This window comes from Podarcis filfolensis (genome assembly GCF_964270895.1).
Source record: "Podarcis filfolensis genome assembly, chromosome: 7".
NCBI classification, from domain to species: Eukaryota; Metazoa; Chordata; class Lepidosauria; order Squamata; family Lacertidae; genus Podarcis; species Podarcis filfolensis.
In genome coordinates, this window is record NC_139603.1 from 31,296,868 (window position 1) to 31,322,755 (window position 25,888).

At 43.2% G+C, this 25,888-nt stretch overlaps 1 protein-coding gene across 3 annotated transcripts; it reads right to left on the reverse strand.

The window, feature by feature from the left end:
- Positions 1–82: 82 nt before the first annotated feature.
- Positions 83–25,042, reverse strand: GMPR (guanosine monophosphate reductase). Of its 3 annotated transcripts, none has more exons than XM_083624022.1 (9): positions 24,000–25,042; positions 18,955–19,074; positions 18,414–18,497; positions 16,038–16,211; positions 14,576–14,657; positions 12,326–12,432; positions 7,160–7,202; positions 4,852–5,011; positions 83–3,694 (listed from the first exon to the last, which is right to left on the reverse strand). In XM_083624022.1, the coding sequence occupies exons 2-9, from the start codon at positions 19,063–19,065 to the stop codon at positions 3,517–3,519; spliced, it is 939 nt and encodes a 312-aa protein (XP_083480148.1). In that variant the 5' UTR covers positions 19,066–19,074; positions 24,000–25,042; the 3' UTR covers positions 83–3,516. The 3 variants fall into 3 exon arrangements, with proteins under 3 accessions (XP_083480148.1, XP_083480146.1, XP_083480147.1); XM_083624020.1 differs by having other exon boundaries at positions 24,059–25,039; XM_083624021.1 differs by lacking the exon at positions 24,000–25,042 and adding an exon at positions 23,375–23,467.
- Between the last annotated feature and the right edge of the window lie 846 nt (positions 25,043–25,888).

Sequence of the window (25,888 nt, forward strand, 5' to 3'; positions counted from 1 at the left end):
CATTTTTTTAAATAGCAGTTTGTCCATATGAAAGTTTACTCTGAGGTTCATCTTTGTGACAAGGAAGTTTTTTTAAAAAAAATAGAATAATAAAACATATTTATTTTTTCCATAATAAAATATACACAGAAGTTGATGCATATTGCATATAATTGCCATTCTGTTTTATATAAATCACAGTTCAATTCTATTTTCCAGTCCCCTGCCACACACCCAAATTCAGAAACTGGAACTTTAGTCATATAATGCATGCATAGTATGATTGCGCATTCTGAATTCATTTAGAGCTCATTCTGTTGCATTAATTATCTTTGTATTCATGCATCCTTAAGAATATGATACTTTGACATTTTATCCAGTTGTGTGTGATTTCAGTGGCTGCATCCAAATTGTATGTACCTTGAGGACTTGCTTTCCTAAAATCAAGGAAGAATGGAGGTAAGGGGAGGGGAGTGCAGATATTGTTGGGCTGTATGGTTCAATTTCCTTTAGGATGTTTATAGCAGTAGGGTCACTGGCAGAGCACAGAGCTTCAAGTATGACTTCCGGCAAGACCTTTCTGTGCAGTGTGGATCTGCAGCTGCCATGCCAAGAAGGGAGGCAGGACACAGTTAACTTCCCTAGGGGTCTGCTCACAAGGTAAGGGGACCCACTCACATAATACTGCAATATCCTCAGGTGGGGTTTAGGCTGGTGCTTGCTAAACAGGGATTCAAAACCACCTCCAGATGTTGGGCCTCAACCCCAGTTAACAATGGTGGTGGCCAGGGATGATGGGAGGTAGAGTCTTCAACATTTGGGAAGGCCAAAGATTACTACTAGCAGAAACTTCTCCCTTTCTTAGGTTATGATGAGTGATAGGGCAGAGTGTCTTAAGGCAATTGCTTCCCACACCACTGCAATAATGTAAGAACTGGCCTCCCTGGTGTGGCTTTTCCTGTCTATGCAATATTCTACATTGATTTAAAAAGTATATGCACATTTCTAACAGATATATATGCATTATTTGTAAGGCATCCATTCTCTGCTTGCACAGGCATCTAGTACAAGCTCACCACATGCTATTCAATTAGGTTTAAATAATTTTTTTAAGCGGGTCATTTCAGCTGCTCTTCTTGGTTCTCTTTCATGTGAAACCAGAAGTGTCTTAAGCAGGTACGTTGGTTTTAAAATACCATTGCATTGCAAGGTCATGAGAGATGTCCAGCCAATTTGAGGGTGGGAGCAGGCGTACCTAAATTTCCATTCTGCAGAATTTTAACACTTTTAGAATGATGGTGGAAACATAACCAAATCCAAACGTATCAAGTGTTGCAAAGCTTTGCCATGCAATGGGAAAGGTGATTCTGTTCTAGGGGGAATGTTAGGAATAGTTTGTTTCAAATAGAGAATGTATGTTTTTAAGAATCATATTCCTGTTTTATATTTAAATCAACCCAAAGGAGAAAATTTATTCTTCAAAACACAATCAATGAATGACTACTCACAAGCAAGCTCCAGTGGAACTTACTTTTCAGTGGAACTTACTTTTCAGTAAGTGTGGGTTCAAGATTTCAGTTTTGATGTTTAAAAATAATTCCTTTAAAAAATAACTTCCACTGTGCTTTCAGATCACTTGCATGTGTTCAGCTTTGGAAATGATGTAGTTGTGAATGCCCAGCAACTACGCATATCCACTGTCAAGTTCCGTGTAGCACACATGTACAAGCTGTCAATTTCGTTACTCCAGTTATTATATCAAAGACTTGACGGCAGTCAAGTCCATAGGGCTGACAGGGAAGGACCTGTTGTAATATGAAATTTTCTGTCTCAACTGCTAAAGGACCATTTGTCTGCACCTTAAAGTCTCAAGATTAGAAGATAAAGAAATACTGGAGAGAATGAAGAGACATTTTTTTAAAAAATCCAGTGCAAGTTCCTAAAATGTAATATATAATTAGACCACACACCTTCAGTATAGTTGGTTGCAGTGTCTTCCAGGATGGGAATGAGTACTTTAAAAGTACAACAGAGATGTGATGCTGTAGCTCTCAATATCCCAGAAAATTCAAACCTGCTAGCAAATTAGGCTGCTATCTTTTTCTGCTGTGGTTTTAAGACACTGTTCCAGTTCAGAAATTAGTGTGTACATTTGTATGCTTGCTTCTCTCTTTACTTATTAAATCATCTATGAAAGTAAAATAATCAGCAAATGACGAGTAGATTACATTTCTTCATTGGCATACTCCTACCTTTCTACCCACCCTAGCTTAAACTGGCTTTTCAAAGGAAGGCTGCTAATGACTCCAAGGGAGGGAGTGGATTACAAAAACTCCGAGACGGAAGCAGGAAGCACCTCTGAGCTCCTTGTCAAATGCAGGAGGGAAGGCAGGTTTTGCCCTGTCTATCTATGAATGCAATTGTTCACGTTCATGTAAGAAAGTGAAGCAGATGCACCCTGGGACTTGGTAATTTGACTGTCCAGCACTTTAATGTTAGAGGCAGGCAGCCATCATTTATACTGGAGGAAAAGGAAGTCACAGCAGCAGAAGGCCTGCGTGACAAAAAACAAACAAACCTTAGCCAGTGAACCGGCAGTTCCAGACTGAAGGTCATAACCACACTGCCCCTTATCTGAAAGGCCTTGGTTATGAGGAGCTGTGGAGCTGACTGGCGCCTAAAACTACAGAACTCCACTTACAACTTCCCTGCAAGTATTCTGTAGTGTCTGGAAACACTTGATCTTTGATAAATGGAAGGAGGTGGCTTAATCAGGCCCTGAACAGTAGGAACCAAAAAATATATATGAAGCCGATGTTTGTCCTCTGTCCTTAACCAAAGGAATCTTGAGAAATATAGCAACCACCATTATCTTGGAAATATCCTACATGAATATAAAAGACATGTCCATTTCCTTTGTTTGAATGTCTCTGCCAGCAAAGCATTGCAATAAAATTAATATAACTATTTAATCAACAATTTTAAGAACATCAATATATCAGCACGCATTAAAAATCAAGTACTTAATGTCACAGAGAAAAGCAGCATTTTATTTTATTTTTTTAGTTCTAGAGGTGTTGGCCGAAGGTTGGCATGCTGGGGCCACACTCCGGCAACGAGCACCTTCTAGTTTTCACAGTTGCTCTCCTGGCTTTTCTGACTTTGCACCATGTTAAAGGAGCAGAAGAAACCGGTCAGTTGACTGTATAAAGCTTAGGTGGGTTTGCTCATATTGGTAACAACTGTTCCAACAGAATGAAGATCTGACTAGATCAAACTATGAAATTCTCATTTAAATAGAGTGCTACTGTATTTTGAACAAAGAATAAATCATCATGGACATAGCTGAAGTGTATGGCTTGACCTCCTTAGGCTTAACCCCACCACTACAACAAACTTTTTTGGGGGGGGGGCAATCAACCTTCTTCCTCTTCTAGCTTGAAGTATGCCAGCAAGAAGCCATCTTGCCCCCCAAAAAATGGAAGAGGGGGAGAACAGACAGCACGTTTTACAGCCCCACAGCTTTTTCCTCTTTGGCTAATAAGCTGTGCTGTGCTGCTGAGTTACCCGAATGAAAGTTGTCCTTCGACTAAGCTCCTTGAGTTTGGCAGCTCCCACGTAGGTGCAGGTAGACCGTAAGCCGCCCAGGATGTCACGAATGGTATCCTCCACGTCCCCTCTGTAAGGCACCTCCACCGTTTTGCCCTCTGACGCTCTGAAGGTAAAGGCAGATTGATTTGCACTAGTAGGAGGCATTCTTCTCAATGACCAAAAATCAAATTTCTCTAGCAATTTTTTTTAAAGTGCTTTCCTTAACATGCACTGGATGTGGGCCTTTCAATAACACAAGCCGCCTCCAAACACATAACAGTTATTTTTGCTTGTACAAGACCCACCGCCCAAATAAGATTAGATTGGTAAGGCAACCCTAGCAATGTGTTGTGCTGGTGGTTGTTGTGTAAAGGGGTGGGGAGATGAGACAAAATTAAAACTGATAATGCAATTTTCTAAAAATGCTGTCAAAAAGTAATTTTAAGTCTGTACAGAGTTTTTTATGCTTATGGAAACCTTCGTAACGTGCTTATTAGCTGATCCAATCTCCCTGACAGCTCCAGAATGAGAAAATCACATTTACTGGAGCATATCATGGCCTCTCTTGAGGTACTTTCTTCTAGTCAGGTGGGGGGAAAGATTATGCATCTTCAGTATAGTTAATATGAAACACTAATCTGAAACGGGGGCAAAATTATATAGTCTGAATTTCTAGGGCAGTCTGGACTAGCTGACAAGGGCTCTTTCACTTGTTTGAAAGACAAGCTTTGAAAGGAAATACAGGTGACAGCTTACTGATGGCTCAAACATGTTATTACACCCTGAGATCCCTATTACATCCAAAAGAGACCAGGGGATGCTATCTCCTGAATACTGATTTAAATTATTCCCATTTAGTAAACAAAACTGGGTGTATGGTTCTTGTCCGACAGTTGTGCTTTGCACAGGGTGTGGTGTGTGTTGCTAGAGAAAAAAATAAATCCATTCTGTAATAAACTAGAAGCCAGGTGCCACAATACCACACAAAGGCACAACTAAACCCATTAGGCTTAAGCATTCATTTCTCTTGCATTGGATTGGCCATTCCATATAATCAGGCTGCCTCAATTTACAAGACACTGGTCTGAATTCCAGACTGATTGCTAAGCGAGGATTCATTGCCCTTGTACTAGAGAGTTAGGGATACAGCCATGGCGCCTGCTGGCAATAACAGGTTGCACTTAGATCTCAGCTATTTGCTGCCAGGGACAACATCCAAAAATGAGGGAGCTGGAAGAGTGGAACTTAATTCTGTGCCAAAATTCTGAGTGCAGCTGGTACCTGTATTCTGCAACACCTCCCACATGCTTCTTCATGGCTGTGTCAGAGCTCATTCCATAGAAGAGCTTCACCTTCTTGCCGTTTTTTTCAATAATCTCTCCAGCACATTGGTCATGTCCTGCAAACATGCCCCCAAGCATCACAAAATCAGCACCAGCTCCTGTGATAGATAGAAAGAAAGAAAGAAAGAAAGAAAGAAAGAAAGAAAGAAAGAGGGTATTAAGAGTTGAGTGTGCAGCAAAGAAAGCCAAAAGAGAGCATAGCTGAAATGCAATTCCTGTCTGGCCAGGATGCATCAATAAGAGAAACCTAGTCATTCATGGGAATTTTATCTTTTTAAAAAAGTAGGACTTGGATTACATGAGAGGGCATATAGAAATTGGTTCAGAAATGCTCATATATGTTTTCTATCCAACTGCTTCCTAAGGAAGGCCTTCCTCACACTTTGAGAACCAGAAGCAGAGAATCGCAGAATTGTAGAATTGGAAGGGACCCTGAGGATCATCTAGTCCAACCCCCTGCAATGCAAGAATATGCAGCTGTCCCATATGGGGATTGAACCTGCAACCTTGGCATTATCAGCAGCAGCATTCTACCAACTGAGCTATCCAGACTAATGAAATGTTGCTGGCATGTATCTGCATGTACATAAGAACATGATCAGAAGAAACAAGAATCCTGTGTTCCTTGGCCCAAATAAGAGACTAGTAAAACTTCCCACCTCAGCAGCTAAATGTGGTTGCCTCACCATTTGGAAATAACTTCCATGCCACCATCATAAAGGCTGTGTGAAAGAAAGACGTAACAATTTTGTCGTTCATGTTCAACTAGAATCCTTCCGCCAATGAAAGACAGCTATCATCCCAACCTCTGGCATTTCTCCCCATTTTTTGCAGCTAGACCTCTTCAAGGGCAAACTCTGTTCTTGGATGATGATGATGATGATGATGATGATGATGATGATTACTGTGGTCAAATGCCAAGCATCTGTATTTCCATACATTTTGGGAGGTGGCACAATTTTCATTGCGTTTAGATGAAATTAGATTATGTTTCGGGAAAACAAAGCTTAAGAAAGTAAAACAGTGGAACCGCTTGAAGTAGTTTCTTGCTTGCCCAATTCCAGGAAAGGTTCCTACTGAAATAAAGCCATTTTTTCTAGTCGCCCCTGCCTGCTTAAAACGTAGTGAGAAGTTGGAATAGCCTTAGCTATAGCTTTAAGGAAATGAGTGATGTCCACATGGGGGAAGCACCAAATTGAATTATTCTGGTATGGGAGGATTTTAACCAAACTGAAGGCTCATCCTCATTTCCTCTTGTCCCATGCCTATAAAGCATGGGTCTGGGTGGTTTCCCCCTTGTCATACTCCTTTCCCAGGAAAAACCTGCTCTTTAGCTCTAAATCGGAGGAAATGTTAATCCAGGGAAAACCCAAATTGCCATTTGCTCCAATTGAGCACTAAAAAGCAGTTTTCCCCAGGGAAAAGCAGTGCGACAAGAGCTGTCGATAAACCCTAACAGTGCAATACCTAACAATGTGTATTCAGATGTCCTATTGAATTTCACTAAGGCTTACTCCCAAATAAGGCGGGTTAGGACTGCAGCCGAAAGCAGGGTGCAGAATCAGCACTTTGGTGGCACACATTCAACAGATTCAGAAGTGAGCATCATTATCCCACCTCCACAAAGATCATGTAACTGCATGTAGCTTGTATCCTGTGTCAACCAACAGCAGGTGGCTTGGTGGAGCAGCGGCACTTGCCTGACCCGACAGCCGAATCACTGCTGCTTACATGGAGGGGCAAGGTGGTGGGGAAAGCAGGATGGTGGAAACGCAGCAGCAAAGCCAATCTGCCGCCTTCCCCATTTTCGGCCAGGAAAGCAATATTCCTTTTTTGCAGCTGTGGCTTGTGGCTGCAAAGCAGTCCCAGCTTTAATTAGAATGGAAGAGCACACTCATGACTGCACACTTCTGAATGCACTCCTGATTTTTCCTTTGAAGTGTGATCACCTGATGTCACATGAAGCCAGATGATTGACAGGTGGGCAGCTCTACCTGCCTATCAAAAATAACCTACAAGGGGTGGGGGCAGTTCTAGACCCAGCTCACTAGCCAGATGCAGTTTCCCACTCCTGAGCTAAGCCATGGTATGGATTAGTACGTGTGAACTAGGCCAGTTTCAGTCTGCGAAGTAGTTTCCAATCTGCTTCCTCTGAGTTATGTGGAAGATAAATGGGAGGTGAAATCTTTAATCAGACAGTAGGTCCTAATGCTCTTCACATTTCTCAAGCAGCAAACAATACTCACCAAAAGCTTTGGCAACATCTCCTGGACAGCTGCATCCTCCATCCTACATAAAAGAGGGAGAGAAGTCAGTGTCGAAGTTTGCATTTGTTGTAGCCCAATAGTTGTATCCAACAATACCACAAACGGTTCAATATCAATAGATAACTGTTTGGAATGAAATGACCACGCACCTGTCTAAGCTGGCCTATGGGAACAGGGAGATAAAGATTTGGCCCACCCAAGCCAAAAAGGTCCCCCACTCCTGTTGTGGCTCACCATGAATGAGCAGGGTTTTGTGGCAGGCACCTCACTTTTCCTCTGGCGCAAGTGGGAGTAACAAGCCATATTAGAAGGACGATGGTTTGTTTCTCCTGAATTAAGTATGATCAGAAAGCAAAGAACAGATTTTGACTTTAGGATCAATATTTCTTTGGGGACGGAAACCACAATTCCAGATTCAGACATGGCACCCCAGGCTTTGATGCTTCCACTCACCCCAGAGAAGAAGTGAATTGGGAGTGATTGGGCATTTGTGGCCTTAGCAAGCTGCCCATTCACCCTAAGCCATAAACCATGGTTTGCCAAAAGACGTGGATTAGGCCACTATGTTCAGACATAAATGGTTTTGGTTTTTTTTCATCAGAGAGGGCTATTGGAGGAGGGGACCAAGAAAACATCCCATGTTGAGCACAGATCTCCTTGGGCAAATTGCTCGGCTAATCCATCCATCCATAGGCTGCTACATGCATATACCCTATAATATGTGATACTTAACCTTCAAATAGAGAGGGATAGAATACTTCGCTTTTCAGACACGGGTTAATTTGCCTCCTCATAGGTAGTGGCATATTTGTTAAAGAAACTACATGGGAGGGAGGAGGCACAATTTTACTGTACCATTGCAGGTTGATTTTATTCAGTTTTTTCAACATTCATAGAACTAAAGCCTTCATGAAATTCTCATTTCTTCAACTATAGGGAGGGAAAATGCAGGAATATATACTCAGTCCGGAGACGTGATGACAGGGGGCACTGCTCTTAACATAGTCTATCATCTAACCAATATCTGACAGTGGTCTGAATACTAATGCAGAGACATACAGGAAGCAGATAAGTTAAATACTCCTCATTTTTTCTATCCTTTAAAAAGTGGTGACCAGACTAGACCACTAAATGGGACCCATCAACAGAATGCAGAGTCAATTCCAACTTCTGAGCCAGAAGTTAAACTCTTTGGATCTCTTGGTTCTATAATATTCCCCAGCCCTGAAGCTGGCTTTGCTACTTTTGGATACTGTGGAACCTCCACAAAATGGTTATCAAATTGGTTTCAGCTGGAAGGGCAGGTTGTTTGAATGTACCCTATTCCAAAGCAATGCTGGCTGGGACTCCCGTCTGGCATGATAAATACTGGCTCTTGCCACAAGAGGGCACTTCAAAATATACTCAGTCTCCCAAACTGACACAGTTAAGTCGCCTCATGTTGATTTTAGTGGGCCTCAAAGACATGTAGGAATTGGCTCTCACATTTTCTAAACTAAAGCCAGATTAGCCATTACTCCAACATCCTTGCAGCAGTTCCTCACTCCCTAATAATATATAGTAAAGCAAAATGTGTAATACGACACCATTACACCTCAGGTTTCCTTTTCCTTATAAAGTGTCAGAAACAGATATGAAAGCTAGGAGCTAAGTGGCACCTTAAACCTAGGTTATGGGCACAACAATGGAATGTCTAGGCACCATTTTTTATAACAAGAATACAAAGATAAAAATAAATGAACTTGCAGCTAAAATACTATGTTCATTTTTCACATGGTCTAGTCCAGGGGTCTGCAACCTTTAAGTCAAAAAGAGCCACTTGGACCCGTTTCCGAAGAAAAAAAAACTGGGAGCCGCAAAACTCGTCATTATAAAAATAACTTTTTTGTCACTTTTTTTTATTATTTCTTTGTTTGACCTCTCAGAATTACTCCTCCTCATAGAAATAAACGTTAAATTAACAAGTTACCTTTTTGTGTGTGTGTGTTCTTCACTACCCTTCAAAACAGTGACCAGCGTACATGCCCCCTTTCAATGCAGTGACCAGCGTACATGTCCCTTACAATGTAGTGGGCGGGCGGGCCGGAAGGTGATGTCGGGACGGTGCGTGACTAACGCACGCACCGCCCCCATGCGACGTCACAGCCAGTACAGCGCCCGCCACAGTGGGGAGTGTCGGGGCGCACAATGCGCCTCCTTCCCTCGCTAGTATCCGCCCCGGAGCCGCGGCAAAGGTGTAAAAGAGCCACATGCGGCTCCGGAGCCGCGGGTTGCAGACCCCTGGTCTAGTCCTTCCCCTGCCCACCCTGCTAATATTCTTAAGAGGGTCTCTTCTCCAGTCTTCAGAGAGTAGCTGGGAGTGGGAAGGCAGAAAAAGGTCCTCCTTTCCTTCCACTCTGCAGCTTTAATCTGAAATCTTAGGCTCAGTACTGTGCCCAAAGCTCAGAAAATGCTCGCCCTCATGGAATTCCCTGTCGCAAAATGCACCTAGAACAAGGGGAGTTTCAAACACTGAAAGTGGAGCAGAGATGGTGAATACTAGAGTACAATGACATGAACATATTTTGCTCGTAAGACACGTTACTAGAAGATGCAGGGACCCTGAGGTTGCCTCTTTTCCACAGCAGGTCACGCGTCTCCAGCAATTTGTCCTTTCAGCCTAAGTAGCTGGGGCTCACTACAAAGTATGATGGCTGACTCCTTGGTTCTTTGCTGAGCTGCCATAGGAGGAAACCAAATAGGAACTAACTGGGTAGCTTTTCCATCATTACTCTGGCTTTTTGCTACAGGTTTGGACCAAATAACAGATCATCACAGAAGAACATTTTCAGAGGGTAGCTGGCTTAGTCTGCTGCGGCACAAAGAGCCCTATGGCATGTGAAATATTTCAAGAACTAAAGCCTACTTCATTCAGAAATATATACTGTTATAGATTTGGGCGACCCCCCCTAAACACTAGAAATTAATAAATGGTAGGATTTTGATTATCTGGAGTATTGAGGGGAAGATTGGAGGTCAGTGGAAAAGTACAGGCTAAGATTGCTTCCCAAGCCAGGGCCTCACCTGAGATAGAGGCATTAACATGACAAAATGGGTTGATAGCCCATCTGAGAGCCTGAGCCTGGGCAGACAGAGGTTGCCAACTTGCCACAGTGGTGGGGTGTGGGTTCGAAGCGACAGGAGAGTTTTGAGCATGGTGTGCTGGGAAGAAGAGAGGGAGAAGAAAGACTGGGATCTATCTTGTGAAGGCTGGCTGGGAGAGATGCCTTGGACTCCAGGGCTGCATCACTGAGGGGACAAGACCCTCTTGAAATGACCATGCTGTAAGAACTGGACTCCCTCCACACACGCCGAAGGTGTAACTAAGTGAATAAATCATATTTCTTAAAACTACAAGTCTCCGCCTTGTCTCTATTCTCCAAAACAACACAGACCCTGGGTGAGTGCCTGGAACCCCCGGGAATCTTGCAGAGAGTGGGGGTGGAACATGATTTTTGTAACAATGCATATAGACACACATGCACGCACAGAAAATATGAAGTGGGAGTTGAATGGCAATGAAATGCAAAAATTACAGTCAGTAACAGAAGAAAATATCTCTCCTACGTCAAGAAGGTGCCTTATACTAGGCCAGATTATCTGGTCAACTAGATTAGTATTCTCAACTGTTGACTAGCCAAAGCTCTCTGGTCTCTTAGTTTCCCATGACCTCCAACCTGATTCTTTTAACTAGAAATGCCAGGGATTGAATCCGCATGCATTCTACCAGTGGGCTGTTAGGGGATCTGAATGCCCCAAGCAGTCACCAGAGTCCAGCCACTTACAACAAAAGCAACTATCGAGTTACCAATTCTTATTTTGAGACAATCTTTACAATTCTGAGAGATACGTAAAAGATTTGGCTCCTCACCTGGCATTTTAAAAGGGTATGAAGGCCCTTATATTATTTATCTGCAAAAATATGAACTGACATGGAAAACTAGCTCAGGTGAGGAAATAGGAACTTGTGAAAAATAATCTTTTTTGTTGTCCTAAAAACCAGCAGGGTTTATGAAATAGGAGATTCAGTTGTGTCTGCTTCAAAGGGGCAGAAAATTAAGAGGAGACAGTTGTTTAGTCTTATTTCAATCACAGACACATTAACGGGCACAAATAACTTCAGGAAGAAACCAAACACCACCAGAGGTTCATCTAATGCAAACACCAGATAACCAAGGGGAAAAGGCCTTTGGGAGACCTAGGCATAAATCGTGTTCTTCCTAAAGACATATCGTAGAAGTCTTGGAAACTTATTTAAAATGTGTAATGTGCTGTGTTTGTTAAATAGCACTCTTTCCATATAAAATTCAAATTGTGAGTGGCCAGGGCCAGCCATGAGGCGGAATGAAGCAGCCACCTCAGGTGACAGAAAGCGGAGCTTCTGCAGGTGCCTCACCTGCTCTGCTGGAGAAGCGGTGCCGGCATTGGTGCCATTTTCGGTGAGATCTCACCCAAATCTCTCAAGATCTCAGAGGGAATCAGAGCCAATACAACTTCACCGGCAGGGTGAAGCGGGTGGTGCAGTAGTGGCGCTGGCAGAGGCAGGTGGCGCAGAGGCAGGGTGAGTGGCAGGGTGGAGTGGGGAAGCAGATCCCATTTCACCTCCAGTGGCAAAATGGGGTGCGCTGTCCCTGTGGGTGGCTTGACAACTTAGAACATGGGTGCTCCTTAGAAAATAAAGATATTTCACTTCCTTGTGAAACTGGAACTCATCAAAACCTTGAACGTCAACTTCATGGCACCTCAACCTCATATCACTATTTTTTGACTAAGGCTCTTTTTCCTTACCAAGCTGCTACACATCCCTCTTCTCTTGGAAAGCATAAATTAGATATGCACTTTCACAGACTATTTTGCTACCTAAGGAATCAGTTCACAAAACGGGGTTGAACTACTGGACACAAAGGCATGACTCAAAGGTCTATTTCTGAGCAGTTGGAAGTTAGGAGCCAGAGTTTCTAACTCATGCCTTTGAAACACCCCAGAGCTCAAGAGGTCTCAAGAGGTCAGAGATGACTGCGGAAAGGGTTTCCTTAACATCTTCTTGTTGGGATGTCATTCTATAACCCTTCCTTATTTATGGCATTTCCTGCAGATCATACTTACGGATATTATATGCCCCTTCAGTCCATGAGCAGAATCTGCACATTCAATCACTGCGCTCAGCTGTGGATAACCCACACCAGTTTTTATCCGAGTGGTGCACACAGATCCTAGACATTGAAAACAAACATGGAAAGATGAAACCAAAGCTATGGTATCTTGTAGATTAGGGCAGGTGAAACCACCGGTGTCTTTCTCCCCTGTGGGAGCAGCTCTGTCATTATGACAGCCCACACAGCTGCAAGATTCTTTCCTTTTCAACTGGCACACCAAATTTTTACTTGCAGGAGAAGCACCTGGCTCCACAGAAGGTGCCCAACAGAATTCAAAAGGCCCTTGGAACCTTCCTCCAGTTTTATGAGGAACCACTGATTACCACTCTTTATGCCCAGTTTGCCAACCAGCTGCTAATCCACCTGACCGTGGCATCATCTAGCCTACATTTAAACAGGTCACTAAACCAAATATAACGGAGAACCCTGCCAAAAGCTTTGCATTCCCCCCAACGTCTCGGCCATGTTTAAGAAATGGACAGGAGGTCACAATGTTGCACATCCCCTTCCCTCTTCTGTACAAAAGCCCTCTGCCCTTCCTCTGCAAGCTTTTACTACAGTTAAGCATTGCGTCAGCAATACTGGTGGTTAATGCTAACCAGAGTTCCCTCTTAATCCTGCAAGTGCCATTAGAACGCATGATTTTGTAAGAGCTGGCAATGGAAGGGTAGGGAAATTGATATGGGGGGGTGGGGGGGCAGGCCAAGATGCAGCCTCCTCCTGATCTATGGTTAATAAACTGGAAGTGTTAAGCCTACATCAGCTCAAACTATGCTTGGCTTACATTGATGTCTTATTTCTGGGCTTAAGGAAGTAAGGTTTCTAAAGACTTTTACAGGCAGGAAAACGGGCACTGGGGTCACTCTAGCTCACCACAGGCTTTCAATCTAAGTGAAACAATAAGCTGAGCCTACTAATTTCTGCCTAAAAATGATAGGAAAGAGGCTTCCCCTCCAATTCATATGGATGAAGAGGTCTGGGTAGATGAGCCACCATTTCCAAAAAATGGCTAACTTGTACAGCTTAAGCCAGTGGTTTTCAACCAGTGTGCCATGGCACCCTGATGTGCCTTGAAGGATGGTCAGGAGTGCCATGGGCAACACTGGCCTGTGTCCCTCTTTCCTTCCCTCTCTCCTCTGATGCCCTCTCATGTCTCTGCCTCCCAAAGGCTTGCACAGCTCTTTGTTGCAGCAGCCCTGGCTACAAGCTCCGCAGGTGAATGGTGCCTCTGGGGCTGGCCAGGGGGTGCTGGTTGCCAGGAGCTGAGGCAGCCTCAGAGCATGCAAGCAAGCAGGCGAGGGAGCCAAGCCAGTCCACCAAACCTTGCTGCTGGCAATGGTCAGACAAGTCATAGGCCCCTGTGAGGCAGTGTGAGGAGGCACCTCTTTTGGGGGCGGGGGGGGGGCTCAGAGACCAGGGGCGGCAGCAGCAACTGCCCAGAGGACTTCCAAGGAAAAAGAGGAGGAGAACACTCCACAAAGGAGGCTGTTTGAAAAAGGGTGAGAGGCTGCCAGCTCTTTAGGCAAGGGGTGACATAACTGGGCTCCTGAGCCCAGAATATAGTTGGCCAAGGAAGGCGTGGAATCAAAAAGGTTGAAAACCTCTGGTTGAAGGTGTTTTTAATTTTGAAAGATGAGCAATTTATTTCATGGCATTGAAACACTATAGTACAGCTTGATCACTGGGCACATGAGAATAAATAAATCACTGGTGGTGATTTATTTATTCTCATTCGTTCATTTCTATGGCAGTTTTAGTGTTTAAAGTACATGGCAATCCTTGTTTTATTCATCCTATAGCGACCCAGCAAAACAGGATACTACTAGTTCCATTTCACATATGGAGATCTAAGGCTCAGAAGATGCAATCTGCCAAGCGCTATTGGGCAAATCAGACTTCTGGCAGGAGACAATCAAGGCAACTTAGCAGGGGGAACACAATCTCCTCAACCCAAACTCTCTGTAGCTTCATCATTTTTGCTCTGAACCCCATATTCAAATGGAAAAAGGAGCACCCGGTTATGGAATGTAAGATTAGACTATACCAGCATCAAGGTGAGTAATGGCTACCCAGGTCCACAGGATTATTATAGGAAAATAAATAAATCCTCAGAGAATAAATATACATGAATGCAGAAACAAGCATCCCAGGCACATAAATATAAAACTGCACTCTCACTGTGCACTGCCAAACAGCTTACCTGGTCCAATTCCAACTTTGATAATGTCTGCTCCAGATAGAATAAGTTCTTCCACCATCTCTCCAGTCACCACATTACCTGCCTGAAACACAGGCAAGAACATCAATCCAAAATTGAAAGAAACACTGAACAAATGCTTGGGTTAACGGGATTATTGTTACTGTGTTGTTATTCAATAATTCCATATACAGTTTTGTTTATATGAAGAAATTGAGTTTATTTCCGAAACAACCACACTCATTTAAAGTATGTGTGTGGGGGTGATTACTGTAATAGGATATGTGTGCCAACTTATGCCCTGGGACGCGGGTGGCGCTGTGGGTAAAACCCCGAATCCCCGCGGCGGGGTGAGCTCCCGTCTTTCGGTCCCAGCTCCTGCCCACCTAGCAGTTCGAAAGCACCCCTAAGTGCAACTAGATAAATAGGTACCGCTTTATAGCGGGAAGGTAAACGGCGTTTCCGTGTGCTGAGCTGGTGCTGGCTCGCCAGAGCAGCTTCGTCACGCTGGCCACGTGACCCGGAAGTGTCTCCGGACAGCGCTTGCCCCCGTACTCTTAAGTGAGATGGGCGCACAACCCTAGAGTCGGACACGACTGGCCCGTACGGGCAGGGGTACCTTTACCTTTACCTTATGCCCTGGATCAACCAAAGACATTTTGCTCCTTGAGGACACTGGGGGAGGGGAACACCTATAACAGTTTTAGGAGGCACATGGGGAGAAGGGAAAGGGAGAACGTTCCATTTCACAAGCAGAAATCCTTGTGCTGATGGAACATCTACCTTAGGGCTATGCTGCAATTCCACTCTAGGCAACCTACAACACATCATTATCCATAACTATGCATAAACTTTGTAGTTTAACGTAGCAATCCCCCATTGCCAAATCCTCTTGCCAAGAAGCAGCTTTCAAAAATCCCTTGAGTTTAATAATGCTCTGCAGTTCAACAGGGGGCGTGGGCTGAAAAAGAACATGGCTGAACAGCCTAGGAAGCTAGATCCTTGGTCCATCAAGCCTAGTACTGTCTGCACCGACTGGCAGCAGCTCTCCAAGGTTCTGGATATTGAACCTGGGAGCTTCCTCATGCAGATCATCTGCTCTAACACTCCAGCTACAGCCCCTTTTCTCCAAGTCACATTGCTGGATCATAGCTACTGCTCTCTAATCTTGGGAACCTATTTAGGAATCGGGATGACAGCAATAGTGATATTTAATAGAAGGATGCATAAAGAATTCAATTCTGTGGAAATAGAGGGACTGCAGTAGTTGTATGGCCTGAAACTGGAGTGGCCAGGTGACAAGCTGCACCTGCTGAAATTCCTTCTTCTATACAACTATTACAGATGCAGGAACCCTGTCCTCTTCTTCACCAGGCCATCCTCCATGAAACACGTTTATTTGAATCAAGAAAACATCTCACCGAATTAAACCCATCCATCTCTCCACTTTCCTCATCACACCTACCATGATTGTGTGCTTGGGGAATCTGATGCGGACAGCTTTCACGAACTCCACAAAGTATTCTGAATAACCATTGGCCACATCCAGGCAAATGTACTTGATAAGGGGAATGGCCTCTATGATTCTGGTCATCTTCTCAAAGTCGGACATGCCACTGCCTGAGCTCACAGCTACATGCTGGAAAGAGAGGGAGGGAGTGATCATCATCAGCTTTTATTGAAACGAGGTCAAGAGCATTTTCTGTGCATCTATTTGAGAGAGGAAGCCAACTGGGACCATAAAATATTAGTGTATACCTCCAGGCTGGGGGATGAGATTTGGCCAAATCTGAAGATCGAGTGCAATGTAAGAGAAGTTGGAATTTGTTTCTGGAGCTTGGAACTGTGGTCTGAGAATTAATCAAAATCTTCCATTCCTAGTTATGCAGTCTGCTAATCTATGCATCATATTCATTTCTCTGGAGCACGTAACACTTTGTCCTCCTTTCTTTCCCATTTAAAATTTTTCTATCTATAAAAACTCCTGTTTGTGTTCAGTGATGTTGGCAAAGAAAAATTGTTGGTAGCTTCTGTCCCATATCGAAACTCTTTCTTAGTTCATTTCCCACTCCCCTGGTCCTTTACAACATTGTCTTGAACACTGTACACTGTTTTCTATTTTAGTTTTCTTTTCAAGCTGTTTTTAATATTCCCTCTGCGGCAAACAAGCATATTTTCTAGCCACTTCTGTCATTCCAAAACAAGCCAGGATTTGGCTTGTAAGTTAGCCATAACTTCACATTATGTGCCAACTACAGTTAACAGCATACCCAGAACCCAGGATATTAAGCCACAGTTTAAAGATGGGTATCATAGCAACCCAAAAGGCAGCCAAAGGCCAGCTATGGAGCCACTGGCAGCAGTGTTAAGTGGTGCTCTGCCATGATGGAGGGAGGCCACCAGTAGGATGGCATTTGCACCACTGGAGGTCTCCCTAGCAGAAGACTTCAGAAGGAGTCCTGCAACAAATATTCATTTGTCAGCACTGGGGAAAACTGGGCATTTCAAGGGTGTGTTGGGACATGATGGTGAAGCTATGGCTCAACAGGATCTAAGCCCTCTTATTTCCTCAACACACCATCATGCAAAACTGAACTTGGAATTGTATTTCCTACCCACTGGAAGAGGGTATTTAAAAAACAACTTGAAGTAAAACAAGAGTGGAACCAGTCACGGTAGACAATACTGCTCTAGATGGAACAACAGCCTATCTCAGTATAAGGCAGCTTCAGCAGGCTAGTGCCATCAAATAAAATGAAATAAATATCTAGCCTGCTTGGATTGTTTTCCTCACTCTCTAACTTACTCTATGCTAATCTGACACAAACTTGAAAACTTCATTATCACCTCATTCACTTCAGTGATGCTGGTGCCCTGGCAAATGGTATCTTCACTCCTGCTCTGAATTTAAAATTCGGCTTTGTAATTCGGAATTTATGTGATGTGATTTGATTTGATTTGATTGGTCGGTTAATAAAAATTATTTTTTTAAAAAAGAAATGTCCCAGAACATCCCATTCTCCCCCCCGCCCCCGAGTATTTTATCACAAGTATTACCAAAGTTTTCAGGGAATCTTTCTTTCTCACTGTTATCTGTCTTCCATCTTATTGTTGCCTGGGCCCTAATTCTCAAAGTGCATGCTGTTTCAGAAAGAATTTCATAATCTATCATAATGACAATTGGGCTGATTAAAATTGCTGCATCAAATATATGTTTGCCAGTCTTGGTTTGAATTTACAGAATTATGTTCCTTGGCTCGTCTAATTTTGTTGAAATGCAACCATACCTATTTCATCCATTTCAATTTCACTGCCAACATTCTATTAAAATCTCTTAACTGTTCCCTCTTACTGTAATGTTATTCAAAGAAAGATGCTCATTCATGGGCGTAGGCAAGGGGGGCAGGGGGGCAGCTGCCCCCCATCAAGTAAAATAATATAAATACTTAACTAACTGACCAAGCATGTTGGTCCTGCCCCCCTAACAAAAGTCCTGCCCCCTCCTCAACACAAATCCTGGCTACGCCCATGCATTCATTCTTAGTTTACTGGAGAAAGTTTTGTTTACACACTTTCCCCCTAACTTTTATGAACATTTGCTACAGCTAAGCTTTCTTTGTAATGGCTCTATTATATATATTATATTCCCCATAAGAATGCTGAATAAACCACTTAGCACAATTATTTTAAGAAAGACACTGCTCCCCTTACCAAACCATTTCTTGCAACCAATACATGTTGTTTTCTTCTTTTTCCATTTTGTATGTGTGCAGTTTTTCCCCAAACTCCCAAGTTTAGAAGGCAGTAAATGCACTTAATAATTAATAGTGTGAAAATATACCTCTAGGCATTCTGGGTGATTGCTTGCAAACAGCTCCCACTGCTCCAGAGAGTAATGCTTGTGAATTGCAGTGAACATTGCATACTAGAAAAAAAGAAAGCAGGTATTACCCTACAATCTCAGGCAGCAACGCCCACAAAAAGACTACATGGCTACAAAGCAAGAATATGTTATGGGATCTTTTTTTTTTTTTAAATTAGTTTTTATTAAAGATTTTATTGTGTAACAAAACAAGCAAATAAAGAAAAGCACATATAGTGTCTCCACTTTCAATTTGTAGTCTTTTTCTCAATTTGTTTACATTCAGTATGAGACACTGTTGTCATATCCATGGTTTAACAGATATTTAGAAGTACTTGACTTTGCTCCTACTTTGCCTATTTGCAACACATGCAAGTCAAAAGAAAACTGGAATTTAAAATTATTTTGCTTCAAATATGTTTTTTGTTTGTTTGTTTTGGAAACAATGGACCAGCTCAGGTAACACACTTCAGGGTTCTATTTTTCTTTCCATTTTCCAGGAGCATTAAAAAGCACTTACTTTAGTCATAACCTGTGCCATTTCAAAAGTGCCTACGGTGTCCATATTTGCTACTATAATGGGGATCCCAGTGTAGGTTTGCTTAGAATTACGGAATGTGAAAGTACGCATGAGATCCACCTGTAAAAAAACAAATGCATATTTTAATCAGTCTTTTGTACCAGCAAAGAAATACAGCTTTAATACGCTATTCAGTTGGGGGGGGGGATTCACTAAATGTAGAATTGAGGCCTAAGATTGTAAATATAAAAGGAAGGAAATGCAAAATTGTATTTCTAAGTAAGCCAATCCCAGATTTAATGCTTATCCAATTAGGAACATGTCCTCAAGATGGTCAAATCAAGTTCCTTTTTTCTAGTTTTCTACTACATCCCTTTAAGCTGTTGACTGGTCTAATGTAAGTTAAGGACCTGGAATTCTCAAAGTCACCTAGAGCTGAGCTGGAAATGCCCACTTTGAATAGTTTTCGCCAAATATTCTTCACCATTTTTTTTTTAATTGAGACTTGGCACTCCAACACACAATGTGCTGGAATCACCAGCCCAATGTCATTACGGAGCATGAAAAGTAGCAACAACAAACCTTTAGGAAAAAAGCCGTGCTACTGCCACCACTAATGGTAAGCTCCATCCCCCAATAATTGTTGCAATATTTCTTCTCACTCTATACAAATTTGGTGAAACGGCCCCCAATTTCCCTGCCCACAAATGGGCTGAACGAAGGCCTTTAATGCATAGCTCTATCATCAACACACAGACACCAAAGGGGTCTTAGCAAATGCTACCAAAGGGTTCGCATTCCCCAGTTAGGACTGTTTGCTGTATGGGAGTGCTTTGGGATCAAGGTCTCCTTCTGGATGCTTAAACTGGCCAGGAATGCATTTTATCAGCCTTGGCCTTTTCAATAGCTTACCCCTATTCATGAAAGAGAATTGTTTGACCCTCATACAGAGAGCCGCACTTCAAGCCTGTTCACAAGTTGTGACTGGTCCACAATACAACAGCCACGTTCGATTACAGGGCTTAGATGCAGGAAGCAATACTAATTTTATGTAAGCTACACTGGTTGCCAATTTACTATCAGGATAAATTCAATTTTTACTTTTATCCCGCTTTATACTCCACCCACCAGGTAACTTGAGAGAGCATCTTTTCCATATGTACTTAATAAAATCCAGCTCAGTTGAATCATCAGTTAGCCTGGTGGTCCACAGATTATAGAACCAGTTGCCTGTTCCATACAAGACATTGCCTCTTTTAAACAACCTTTATAGGTTTGTCTTTTTAAATAGGCTGTTGCTGTTTAATATGCCTAATGGTTTTGTTTGTTGCTCTGCCTCAGTTTTGGGATGGTTTTATTGTTATTGCTTCTCGGCCTATTAGCCAAGATGATGTGAAAACACTATTATATTTTCTGTTAACTGCTGTTCTCTACCTTGAAAAGCAGTGTATTGATAAGCAGACTATGCATCTCCCAAATAAATAATTAATAGGTAATTGTATAATGCTGGACCTTATTCATTACAAGCAGAACCTGTATCCAATGTCTCCCCAACCTCTCTGATTTTTTGTTGGCAGCAACCTAGGCTCATCCTTACAAGTCAGGAATTAAAAGAAAACAGAAGTCACAGAGGGGGACATAATGTCTGCCTCCCTCTTAACTCATGAGTAAAGTGATACCTAGAATTAATACATTAGCCAACCAAATATAAATGGCTGAGTTGAAAAGGTTTAAAATATTTGTTACCCACATATATATATACAAGCTCTTGGGTCCCTGCTTTGCAGCATTCTCCCCTTTTAATATCCTCAACTCAACATCTAAGACTACAACTCCCATCATCGCTAGCTAAAAGGACCAGTGGTCAGGGATGATGGGAATTGTAGTCCCAAAAACATCTGGAGGGCCAAGTTTGGGGATGCCTGAACTAAGAGCAGGATCACACCTGCCTTCCCCACTCTTATCCCATACATCTGAGAGCTAGCTTGTGGACCATGAAGAATCTCCTATGAATTATACAAATAATCAATAGCTAGTGTTCCTTTTCCTGAGAGAGAAGCAGCATATTCAGAGTTACTCTAATTACTCATAACTTCTGTGGCTAAATTCCCACATTTTCTCTACCTTCTACCGTTGTGAAATTGTTGGCTCCCTTTTATCACATACACAGCCCAACAAGACAATGACAAAAATCCATCAACAGCATACAAATCAATGGCTAACCTGATCCAAAACACCCACCCACCCCACTCACGCATGAAAACAAAGATCACCACAGCCAATCACAAACAACCACACCCTAGGCCAACCCCAACCTCTCGCACCACCAAAGGAACACAAGTGAATAGCAGAGAACCTGCACAAGCAACGCTGACACAAAACCCCAAATATATTAAGTATAATAGAAGCATCGCCACCCGACCCCACCCCCACGCCCACTCACCTCCCCCCACCTCTTTCCCCCTCTTCTTCCTAATGTCTCATCAAATGAAACTGATCTGTAAAAAATGTTACGGGGGGAGGGGGGCAAGAGAGAGAGAGAGAGAGATTGCACATACTTTTGTAAACCAAGAAAATCTTTAATAAAAATACATTAAAAAAAAAGAAAGCAACTTGCATGTTACCATAAGCAGTACGGTCAAACTAGGCAGCCAGATATCCCTTAATTTAGAATATTCTCCTTTGTTTCAGAACGGAATGTGGCAAGCAAAACAGAAGTCAATCCTAAACAAACATGCCACCCAATTCTATACACAATTACAACCCATAAGGTGGTAGCCAACTAAATCATACTGAGTAGACCCATTAAAATCAATGGACTTGTAGGTCATGACTAACATACACAAATTATTTCAAAAGATCTGCTCTAAGCAAGTCAGCACAGTCCTAACCATGTTTACTCTGAAGAAAATCCTAAATGAAATAGGGCCTAAATTAATAGGGGTTGGATTGAAGCCTTATTCTAAAGTAAATACATACAGACTGAATTCTTACTTGGATGCAATAACCGCTCTACCCATTACACCAAAATAAACAAGCATGTGGCCTTATTTTGCAGGAAAATGCTGTTGGCTCGTTTACTTGTATGATATACGCAGCTGGAAACATTACATATAATACTTTGGGTGTAGATACAAAACACCTGATGGCATGTATATCTTAAAGCAGCCTAAACTTTCTTCCATTGAAATCTATGTTAACGATGGCTACAAAAAGTTGGTTTTAAATTAAAGCTATTTTTCTCATTTAAAAAACAACAACTGGGTACTTTTATTTAGTCCTTACAGTACCCCATGGAATAGGCAATACAAAAGTGCCACTTATCTTTGGAATGTTGTTCCAAGTTGATAGGTAGATCATACCATGTAAGTCATGGTAGGCCTATTGGGTCAAGAGATATGCAACTCCAAATTCCAGAGGGATTTCCTACAACACTATTCTGGTTACAGAGATATAATGCCTGTAGTGTTTTTTTGAAAGTGCCTTTACCAGTAGCAATGGTTGCTGGTCAGAGAACAGATGTCTCTACACAGTCACAAAGCATTCGTTCCAATATGATGGTGTGAATTATCCAACCACAAACTAGATTGCAGGGATTTTAATAAAGAAAGAAGATTGCTGCTTTTATTGACAGCTGACCAAGCTATTCCCACCCACCCCCAGCAGAAAACCTGAGTACAGTGGTACCTTGGGTGAAGTACTTAATTCGTTCTGTATGTCTGTTCTTAACCTGAAACTGTTCTTAACCTGAAGAACCACTTTAGCTAATGGGGCCTCCTTCTGCCGCCACGCTGCCGGAGCATGATTTCTGTTCTCATCCTGAAACAAAGTTCTTAACCTGAAGCACTATTTCTGAGTTAGCGGAGTCTGTAACCTGAAGCGTATGTAACCCGAGGTACCACTGTATGCGTGTGCATTAAGAAACCTGTTGGATCAGACCAAATGCACATCATCAAAGCCTAGCATCCTGCTACCCAAATTGGGCAACTAAACAAGGCAGGCGCACAACAGCCTTCTCTAGCTGTTGCCCCCCAGGGACTGGCATTCAGTGGCACATTCCTTCTGTGAGCATGGAAGTTCCATTTAGCCACCATGGCAAGATCTATGTTGCAGACCTATTCTTCATGGATGTAGTTATTCTTCCCCTCCACCCACCCACCCACCCACCCTTTTCAAAGTCTTTTTTAACATAGGATTTTAAATGTCAATTTATATTTAAAAGTTAATTAACTAAATCTGCTTTAGATGTAGAACATCCCATAAACTGATGCTTTGCAAACACATACATACACAGCTACAGCTAAAAGTTCCTGCTAGTTTCAAAAAATAAATAAAAATGGACGCTTTTTTAATTTGGCTGTCAATTTACAAAAACACAAAAGTATCTGCCTTCCCCTCCGTTGTGTATGTGTGTCCTGACCTGCCTTGTCCTCACAAAACAGCTTCTCCCTGATATTACTTTCCCTGGAAACTGCAGGCTTGCGATGCATGGTTTGTAATTTGAGTCATCGCCCCCCCCACTCCCGTCCACCCATTAGCCAGCAAATGATGTGTCACGCCGGCAGTTTCTCCGCGCCTCTCTGCAAAACAATTCCGAGCACAGTTCTACACAACTCTAGGTCACCTTCTTCCATCCACTGTATTTTCTTGCAAAGTAACAGCAGCAGCAGGAACAACAACAACAACAATAATAATTAAAAACGTTTTAGGCAAATGCCCCTATCAGGACAGCACAAGCAGTTCTTAGGGGGAAGCGAGGAGCTCACGTTTCACGTTTGCAAGGGCTCTTTCCTTGCAAGGAGGCAAAAGCTCCTGCAAAGGAGAAACTGGAGGGGGGGGGGTGCTGCCTGCCGTGTGATTTTATCTTAGTAGGCAAGAGTCCACCTAACCTCACCCGTGAGGTAACAAATTGGGGGGGGGGTCCGGATTGCTTTATTCGGGGTCGCAGCGGGAAAGACAAGAGGCGGGAGAGAAGCAGACAGACAGCGCTCATTAACCCGTGAACTTGGGAAATGCAAAAACCAAGAGAAAAAGAGGTTATCTACCGGAGTTAGATGCGAAGTATTAAGGGGAAAAAAGCATGCTCGTTTGGAAAGGCCCCCACCTCTGCTCTGCTTTTGAGGCTGCTTCGCTTAGGTCTAACCAATACATCTTTAAAGTCCAGTTTGAGATCGGCATCTACTCGGGGCATCTCGCCGGTTCAGCTCGGGTGCAGGAGGGGCGCTCCTCGCCTCAGGCTCCTGGGCTGCAGTTGCTTTGGCTTCTCTTACCTCCCGCGGCGGCGGCGACGGCTCTCGCTCTCTCTCTCTTTTTGTTTGTTTTGCTTTGGTTAGGTTTGCTTTGGGTTTTTTGCCGGTCAGCCCGAGTCTGGGGCGGGCAGGACAGAAGCAACCGAAGCTTGTTTTCTTTGCAGGGCGAGTATTTATAGGGAGAGCCGAAGGCGCGCGAGACGGTGCCGGATCCCCATCGCTTCTTTATTAGGAACGGGCTGCTTTTGGAATGTGCACAGGCGGCGCGGGGCAGGTCAGGTGGCCTCGCTGCCCGGCTCCTTTCCCCCCTCGGCTCGCCGGCTGCTCCGTGGCTCTGTGGGTGCCTGCGCGCTGCTACAGCAATGCAGCTCCAGGGGAGGCGAGCCGGAGACGCTGCAGCACTTCCAGGCGCCGGCAGCTGCAGCTTGCAGCAGCAGCAGCACCATTAACGTGCTCGATAAGGCCGCGGCCGGGGGAGAAGGGACCTTTCAGGCGAGGGAATCAGGCACCGGGGCAGAAGCGGAGTGGGCGAACGCAGCTCCAAATCGGAGGAGAATTAAGGGCAACCCAAGGGCAGAGGAAACAGCGCGCGGCCATGTGACCCTCCCCAAATCTTCTGCGTTTATGCACTTGTGCTTCGTCCTTCCTTTCTCTTTTTCCCACCCTCCGCCTGCTCCAGTTTCTTGTGTGTTAGCTCCTTGGGGGGATCCCTCACCCTAATTCCAGCTTTCTTCATTTGCTGCTCTGCCAGTCAGTTATGAAACAGCGTCTCTCTCTCTCTCTCTCTCTCATTAAAGAAATAGACCACAGTTGCAGGCAAAATCACATGCATACTAGTTTCACCCACCCCTGTATTATCAGTTAAGCACGTGAGGAACATTACACTGACTTGAGATACAGACTCTGTCACCACTCACCAAGCCTCATGGGCTGTAAGGGTTATTAAGGCCACATTCACTTAAAAACACTATGATAGCACTTTAAGCACTCATGGCTTCCCCCAAGGAATTCTGGGAGCTGTAGTTCATTATAGATGCTGAGTTGTCAGGAGGCCCCTGTTGCACTTAACAGAGCTGCAACTCTCGAGTTGCTGTAAAGAGGGAGTGATTGTTAAACCAATTTTTCTAAAAAAAATAAATGTTTAGGTGTACTCTCATTTTCCTGCTCATATTTAAATGCTGCCCCTCAATGAGGCCAAACTTAGATTCACAAAATGTTTAGGGGTATGCGTACTCCCTCAGAAAAACCACTCAGAACTGACATTCTGTGAGGGGAATAGGGACCTCCTTCCAACTCCCAGCACCCTTAACAAGCAGCTCTTACGACCGATCAAAATAACCCATTGGCTAGAAAGTGTGAGACATCCAACCTTTGGATGAACCAACTTTCAGCCATGCACTTTTGCTGACTTGCACTGAGACATAAAAAACGTTCACTGGGTTTTTCTATGAAGTTATCTGAAAAACAACAGTATTTTTTCTAATGTCATTGTCTCTTTTAATCCAGCATGCCTCTGTGTAACCTAATACTTTACAGCAGTGCAAAGTTCTAACTTAATAAAGTCTACAAGAATTTCCTTCATTACCATCTGAAGAAGTAATTTTTTTGCAAAGAAAGGTATAATGTCCTGCCATCAATTCAGGAACAATATTCTGTCCTTCACACATTTCATAATATCCAATAGT